We start from the raw sequence: 8807 nt of genomic DNA, 5'->3' as shown, positions 1-8807 counted from the left end.
TTTATTAAACAAATTTTAAAACCGAATTCATTGAAAAAATTTTAGCCCGGATTAAAATCTTGCAAGAATCTTGCAAAATTTTGAATTCAGGAAAATTTAGTTGTGTTTTTTTGGTATCTAAGACCATACTGGAAAATCTCAAAAAAAGTCAGGTGTTCTTACCTGACTTCAGGAGATTTTCCGAAAATTGATTAACTATTTCAGCTCAACCAACAGCAAAAAAGCAGCCAGGTAACCAGGACAAAAAGTTAAAATTAAATACAATCTTGCAAGAATCTTGCAAGATCGATGCAAATCTTGTAAGAATCTTGCAAGATGGATACAAATCTTGCAAGATTCTTGCAAGAAAAATAGTGGAACTATGCATTTCTTTGCAAGATTACTTGCAAGAATCTTGCAAGATTTAAAATTTTTCATCATCAGGGAGCTCACTATTCTCGCTAAGAATGAAATCCATCGGAACTGATTAAGAGACATTAATTTATGGTTTGAAGGGTTGTAAAAAATATTGTTCACAAGTTGTCTATATTTTGATAATTAGCAGTCTTTCGAATATAGCTTGCCTGGAAATTGTCAGAAAGCTGTCTTAATATACCTATCTGACTAATGTCGAAACATTCCTTTTCACAATTTGCGATCAAAGAAATTCAAAGGATTTCAAAGAATGGAAGAATTAAAAATCAAGGGAGTTTGGCCTCCTACTAAATTAAACATTGATCTGAAAACATATTCATTATATCACCGATAGAGGAAAAGGTTCCATGAATTTTTTAAAGGTCGTTTTTTTTTAAAGCTCCCCTCACAACAATAACCCCACGTTGTAGTATAGTATTTCTACTGTGATTGGGGGCTATATGTTATCTGACCACTAAAATTTTTGCAACTTTACATTGTTTGTATTCACTGCAAACAAATCTATTTTTTTGAAATCTGACAAAATTTCAAAAATAACCGGAAGATAACGAGAAAAGTAATTCAAATTCTGAACTGTTATTATCTGCCGGATACATAGCTAATATAAGCACCAATCTTTAAACAGAAGCCACTGTTAAGCGTTTGTTTTTCATATCTCTAATGGAGAAATGAACAAAAAGAGTACAGTAGCCGAAACTTGTTTATAAAAAGACTTACTTTTTACCATTCTTAGGTAAACTGAACCCGTCTGTTGTAAAAAAAATAGTTTGTGATCTCAAAAGTAATATTGTTTTTCATGGCTTTGAGAAGCTGCATTTCCATTCAAACTGACTTTCCAATAGTCCAAAAAATTATCATTTTGCTTAGATCTTGATAAAATCTTCTCAAGTAAAAGATCAAAACATGTACGAAATTGCAGCATCTTTAATTGCATATCAAGAATTCATTTTACCAAGATCTCATCAAGACATGCAACTGATTTTCAGGGTAACTTAGAATATCAAAACCTGCTTTGGTACAGAGAACCAGTCTCGTTTTTTGGGTTTGTGTTCTCGACCCGGGCCGAGGATTTTCCCCAAGAAATAACGGGGAAAAATGTAAAGAGTGTATAAATAAAAAAAATTACATCCCTATTTCTCCGCGTAATTAAAGTTGGAAGAGTGTAATTATCAGAGTGTGATTAAAAGAGTGTAATTTTAAAAAATTGATGGTTCAAGGAGGTAATGAGGATTGATCCCCCATCTTCCCCCTGTCGAACAGGTTACTTTTATTGTCTGCTTTAACTATTGCGCTAACTGACGCTAGGATCAGATGAGTCAATTTGGATATATTGGCAATTGTGTAAGAGTGTAATTTTTCATCAGTCCACGTTAAATTACACTCTTTGCTAAGAGTGTAAAAGGAGTGGAGAAAAGAGTGTAAATAAGGTGTATTTTTTAAAAAAATAACACTCTTACCCTCTTTTCTCCTATAAATAGGATTGGAATACGCATTACACCCTAATTCCCGCTAACTAGAGGCCGATTAGGAGTGAAACCTCTGCCCGGGGAATTTAATCAAGAATTCCTGCCGATCGGCAGTCGGAAACCTTGAATGGTTCGTCACAGATATTGTCAGATTTTTGTTCAAGTATTCCTGAAAAAATCATTATTTTTTATAGCTCTACGGTTATTATTTAAATCACTTGTTCCAAACTACACTTGGTAAAAAATTTAAATTTTAAACTTCTAATTGTTATCAATTCCAACAAATTTCCGTTTTAGATCTGAAGCTCACATTTTGATCACAACAGTTCCTAGAAGCGGGGCCTCGATGCTTTTTGAACTCCTATCAACATTGGGCAATCGCTCGTTCGGGTTACACGAACCAATGGAACCCTTCGACAGATTAGTTCACGAAAAAGTACAGTCAACTTTACCAGATGAAAATTGCATCCATTTTGACGAGATTGAAACATACCTTAAAACTCTATTTTCTTGTCAATTTAACAAACAAGCCGAACAATTTAGACAATCAAGAGCAATTTTCGAGCAATGGTTGCTAAGCAACGCTACAAAACGTTCAATTCCAGCTCTTCAAAACTTAGCGATTCTTGAAGAATCCAAACGACTAACTTTTCTGAATCGAATTTGTCTCAAATCTGACTTGAAGTTGGTAAAGGTTGTCAGATTGTCGCATAATTTTACCAGCGTCGAACAAAGAAAAATATTGAACACTTTAATGGAAAGCGACCCGAAATTGGAAGTCATTGGGTTGATTAGAGATCCGAGGGCAGTGCATTCTAGCTTGTAAGTTAAAAGTGTCTATATGAAGTCACATTTTTGTTTACCCTTTTTGCCTCTTTTTAAAGGGAAAAACTTAATTGTCGGGTCGTGCAATAGTATAAGTGATGAAAATTATGCGAGGCCTTGATGCGAATTCCGGAAAATTCAACAGCACTCAAAAGTTAAGCTAAAAGGCTGATAAACTAATCCGAAAAAAATGTGCAGCAGAGCTTGAACCAAAAATTCCGTCTCCTCGATGGAGAAATCCTAGAAGCCGAAGAGAAATTAATTTTTTTTTGAAAAATTCTTCACCTTTTTTTCCGATATCCAAAAAATTTAAACAAATGACGAGTTTCTGCTGACAATTTTTTTCCTTTTGGTAAATGATGCAATTGAATAGTTTCTGTACTCTGAGAAAATTCGGGGCTCACTGGTGATTTATTGGAAATTCAGTGATTTAATGGAAATAAATAATGACCAAAATTAAATGGATAAATCGGAAAATGTCCACTCTATTGTGAATTTTGCGGCAGAATCCAAAGGACGCGGGGCAACAAATAATTCAATTGAATATGTTCCAAGGTTGAGGTCCAGAGCCAAATTTTCGTCTGATCAAACTTTTCAGACAGAAATTAACCCTGATGAGACTTTCCAGACGCAAGTTACCTCTGATCAGACTTTCCAGACACAAAGGGTCTCTGATCAGACTTTTCAGACCCAAGGCGTTCTGAACAGACCAGACTATTGCCCAGACCTTAATCAAACTGTGATCAGACTCGAGTGCGCTCGAAGCATTTATCGTCAGACCCAGTTGTGCATTTATGATCAGACTGAAGCGCGCTCGAAACCGGTTCTGATCAGACTCAAGTGCGCTCGAAATAGTCTGATCAGAGAAAGATTTTATTAATGAACAAATCTCTTAATTTTGCTATGATATATTCATTTCATAAAAACTGATGTTTGCAGTATTTAATTCATCTAAGGAAAAATCAATTATAAAAGTATTACTGAAGAATACAACTGTTGAGAACAATTTTTATTTAGTATAACGTTCAGTGTTTTTTCTGACTCATCTTATGGATGAGTTTAGACAGCTTTCCATAAGAAATATCGTGGTCTCCAGTTGATCAAAATTTCCTCTGAAGGGGACCGGCCTTTGATATCAACTGGACTCCTTGTTCTAATCAGAGTTAGCGGACTTTAGATGAATCTCGGATCAGAACGCAGCTTTATTGTTGCCTCTTGGCAGTGCCAAAATTTCTCTGTAAAAAATCAAAAAATGAAAAAAAATAAGGCGCTCGAAATGGTCCCTGATCAGACCCAATTGAGTTCGAGAACATTTCTGATCAGAACTAAGTACGCTCGAAGAGGTTATCATCAGACCCAATTGCGCTCGAAGTTGCCTCTGATCAGACCAAAGTGCGCTCAAAGAAGTTATGATCAGACCCAATTGCGCTCGAAATCGCCTCTGATCAGACTTTTCTGATCAAAAATACCTCTGATCAGACCATCTCCAGATCATTGTCCAGACTGTAGTGTGCCCGAACTTCCCTTCAGACCCTGTAATTTCGGTCTGGGAACGCTCGGGTGTGCGCTCGATTGAGTCTGATCATAAACCAATCTGGGTCTGGACCTCAACCTGGGTCATCTCTGAAAAACCCAAACCGAACATCGACCATTGATTCAATCGTTACTTCTGCGCTCAAATTTACATCGTCCGGGTTACCTAAAAGACGTACGATATTCTGATCAGAGCCAGATTCGCGAGCACTTGAGTCTGAATTGAATCGATCTAAAAAATATGATCGACTGAAATATGTTTTAGTGTGAAGACATTCCCGAAGGAAAAACAGACGTTGGATGAAACTTGTAGACGTATCTCAAATGTTTACGAAGCAGGTAAACACTTGCTTTTTACAGAATGATCACGTAAATGGCCGACGAATGATTTGATATGTAATGATAAATAATTGTTTGTGTTTTGATTTTTTTCTGTGTGTATGTGTGTGCTTGTGTTTGCGTGTGTGTGTGTGTGTGTGTGTGTGTGTGTGTGTGTGTGTGTGTGTGTGTGTGAGTGTGTGTGTGTGTGTGTGTGTCTGTGTGTAGATATATATGTATGTGCGTATGTTTTTATGTGTGCGTGTGTATGTTTGTGTGTGTCTGTTTGTGTGTGTATGTGTGAGTTTGTGTATACATGTTATTTTGCAACAAATAAATTTAATTTTTTTAATATGTGGTTTAATATACTGGCAAAAACAATACGCCAAATCATAAAAGCACAATTTTATAAACATCAATCAATTTCGTTAAAAAAGTCACTATGTCATTTTTTCCTAAGAAGAAGAATAACTTTCAAAAAGCAATAATTTTCACGTCGTTGTTCAAAAGATTTTTTTAAATCATGCCGTGAGACCAAAAAATCAATTAACGGTCTGTAAACATATTTTTTTCCTTTCTTGCCAGCCCAAGCCATCGTGGTAACTCATTTCATTTTTGTGCGCTTTGACGGAATAATCAAAATCTTTGCAAAGTTGGTTTTGTTTTTTGTCTAATTTTAATTCTTTCATTGCAGCATTTTTTGTAGACTCTGATACCCGTTAAATATTTCAAAAATCTTCTGGTATTACTATGTCATAATGAACTTTGAGCAGTGACATTTTTGCTTTTATAAGCTGAGCGGTTAAAATTATTATCCGTATTATCAGTTCTGTGGCTCTGTCATTTTTGGCGTAAAAAGCACACCTCCGTACACCAGTTATTAAGTGGATTATTACGTTGGAGTTTTTAAGACAAATTTCGTGAAAAAATGAAAAACATAAGTTTGAAAGCACAAGTTATTTGAAAAGAAAACTGCACTTATTCAAAAGAATTTGAGGTTCCATTTGGTATAATGATGATAGCATGACTCATCATTTGTAACGTTTTATTCAATTTCTCATCAAAATTAATGTTTTTGTCAATTTGTGTACCAAGGTGTCTGCAACAATTTTGTGTTGTGAAAACTTTATTTTTGTAAACATTGTGCAGACTACCGTACGACCATCGTCCAGACTAAAGTCTTCGTTTTGTTTATGATCAGACTCTCATGCAACCGTTGTCCAGACTCTTATGCGACCATTGTTCAGACTATAAGCAGACTGCGGTCTCTCACCAGACTTTCTTGTGACCATGGTCCAGACTATGTCCAGACTGTGCTTTTTGATCGGACCCTTTTGCGACCATTGTCCAGACTATCACGCGACCGTAGCAATTTCCCGACCCTATAATTTCGATCGCACGATGACCCCTGTGTGCGACCCAAGTCGGTCTGATCAGAGCTGGCTTGGGTCTGGGACCTAGACCTGGGTTACTAAATGTAAACGTTGTCCAGGTCGAAAGTCGGCACGACCAGACCTCCCGACAGAACGTGAGGAAGTCCAGATTATCCCCGACAAAACCCCTCGTTTTCCGATTTCCGTGTATTCTTCACGCTTTCAGAAGTGAGTATGTCCAGACTTCCGTTCGTCAGTTTTGTGCGTTCAATTTGGTCTGGACGTATCGACTTTTCGGATCTATTCTGTTCCCCCCCCCCCCCCACCCAGTTTTTTATGAACCCCAGTTACAAATTATATGTCGTTATATAGCACGTTACTACGTAAGAAACTAGCACGTGCGCCTGGTGGTCATAAAAGATTTATGGTCGATAAGCTGGGGGGGGGACAAAATAGATCCGACTTTTGACCTGAGACTTATTTATATTTTAGTATCATCACTGAAAGAATTGTGGCCGACACGAGTGCACTCAATCAAATACGAAACTCTAGCCAAGCACCCTTTTCGATCGATGATTGAACTATCATCGGCTCTCGGAAAAGGGTCGAAGTTGAACGAAAAAACCGTCAGCTGGATTAGTGAAAACATGCTTGCTGAACAAAATCTAGAACCGGAAACACCCTTTGAAGTGCACGTACATAGAGCGCTTTCTCACGTGAAGAAATTAACTAAAGATTTTGATTTGACTAATGAAAGCACGTGTCGAAATTTGATAAAGACTCTAAATTATTAATTTAGCACAAATTCAGTTTATATTTGAAAGATTAAAGTAATAAATAAATGCGCAGATTAGTGCGATGGATCCAGTCTGTTTCCGCGCGACCTCCCCCTTTTCCTGTCCCTCACTAGCTTTAAGTGGGCGTTCTCCATGATTAGCTAAAGATCAGATATTTTGGATCATTTCCGTTGGTGCACCCACCCCCAGTACGTTATATACCCCAGTTGCAGAGCATGTGCCATTACATAATAAATCAATATGGTACGTTGTATAAATATGGCACGCATTTTTAGTCTTTAGTGATGAAGCTTTAACTTTCACCGATTTATATTGGTGGCCTAGAAATTTTTTCATTAATTGCGCGCGAACGAAGCTTGAAACAATTATTGTAAACCTGCGTGTCTTTTTTACGCAAGTTTCTTGCTTAACTATTTTTTGCAATTTTGTTAATCTTTCTTCAGAAATTTTTATTTTACGTATATCCGCAAACCAATAGCAAAGCTATTATTGGTCGCATATTAATTTCTTTGCGAAGCATGGTTGAATATTGGTTTTCTATTGGCTTCTACAACTAAAAAAAATCGAATAGCATTGAGGCACTTTTTCTAAAGATCCGTTCACAAGTTTTGATTTGATTATAAAGTCTTTATGTTAAAACTTTTAGTAAAAATTGATCGGTGATTTTGGTCATACCCACATAGATTCTTTTTCACCAGGTTGAATTCTTTCAGGTGCGTTGCCTATAACCAAATAGGTTCCATGGAGGACACACGGTCAGTAATTATTATGAAAGGTGAAACCACCCCTAAGGCCATTAACAAGCACACCCCTCCCCAGTAGTAATGAAAGCTGAGTAGAACCTCAACGGGGGGTTGACATTTACTGCAGATTGAGATTACAAGGTGGGGCATTTTTGTTTTAGGTTATTTGCAGTAAAACAAAAATGCCCCCCCCCCCCGTTGTAATCTCTCAATCTGCAGTAAATGCCCCCCCCCCCGTTTAGGTTCTACTCGGCTGTCATTACTACTCCCCCACCCCGCCCCCTCCACATCATCAACTACCCCCTCTTCCAACTGGATCCCGTTATCGACTCCAACTTATCCCCTTAAGATTCTCTGAAAATTGATTGAAGATGAAATGTCGTGAATTTCAGTTTTTGTTTTTTTTTGATAAAATTTGATTTTCTGAATTTGTTTGTCAGGGTTTGTTTTTTTTTGGATTTTTTAAACGCATTTTTTTAGGTTTTAAATATTTAATGAGAGATGAAAGAAATATTTCATGAGAGATTGTCTTTGTTCCTAGTGGTCTTTTTCGATCAAGGGTCTCATATTAGAGCGATACTATAAATCGTGGTTTTAAGAAATCTGTTTGCTATTTTTAATTGTTCTCTAATGAAAAGCAATTATTGTAAACGTGTGTGTCTTTTTTTAATGCAGACTTTTCGTTTAATCGTTTTTGCGCTTTTCTTCTAGATTAGTCCTTGACTTCTCAAGTAACTTTTTCACGTATTTCTTCCTAATTTTTGATTGATTTAAAATTCTGTCTCCGAAATAAAGTTTGTTGTTCAAACAAAACCGATCGTTAATTGATGTAAGAGTTGATATTCTGCTAGCCAAGTGGTTAATACTTCCGTCGAAGTGACGGAAGAGAAATCAGGAGGTTGGGTTTCAAAACCTACCTTCGGTTGCTGTTTTTGCACCCATGAAGAAAAATTTATCCAGGCTACAAACCCTAAATTGAATTGAGCCGGCTGCCATTCGAGATCAATTTTGCGACGCTAAACAGTTTGTGTTTTTTTGTTTTAAAATCATAATTCCGATATCTTGATTCCAATTCTCTGTTTTCGAGAGCATATTAGACTATTCTAGAGGACATTTTTTGCTGGTCTTATGATAAGAGCGGATGATAAGAGCTGTTATCAGCAACAAAAACAACAACCAGTTTTTGGAAGTGAAAAAAATTGTATTTGGTTGAGCTTAATTTCCAATACAAATAAATAAAACGGTTGGGTTATCATTAAGAGCTACAAAAAAACATCTTTTTATCTCGTATTATGATGTACATTTTGTGTCTATCAGCTTTGCTTTATTACAAAATTA

General features: G+C 36.5%; 1 protein-coding gene across 1 annotated transcript in view; it reads left to right on the top strand.

Annotated features, from left to right (window-relative positions):
* Positions 1 to 6788, top strand: part of LOC142357509 (uncharacterized) — a 7754-nt gene extending 966 nt beyond the window's left edge. The window contains exons 2-4 of the mRNA XM_075409126.1: positions 2178 to 2702; positions 4504 to 4577; positions 6422 to 6788. Of these exons, the coding sequence (XP_075265241.1) occupies positions 2227 to 2702; positions 4504 to 4577; positions 6422 to 6723 (852 nt within the window). The 5' untranslated portion in view covers positions 2178 to 2226 and the 3' untranslated portion in view covers positions 6724 to 6788. The remainder of the gene's footprint in view (positions 1 to 2177; positions 2703 to 4503; positions 4578 to 6421) is intronic.
* Positions 6789 to 8807: the final 2019 nt, after the last annotated feature.

The sequence above is a fragment of the Convolutriloba macropyga genome, unplaced genomic scaffold (assembly GCF_964194025.1).
Source record: "Convolutriloba macropyga unplaced genomic scaffold, txConMacr16.3 SCAFFOLD_3937, whole genome shotgun sequence".
In the NCBI taxonomy this organism is placed as follows: Eukaryota; Metazoa; Xenacoelomorpha; order Acoela; family Convolutidae; genus Convolutriloba; species Convolutriloba macropyga.
This window is presented reverse-complemented; position numbering and strand designations above follow the sequence as displayed.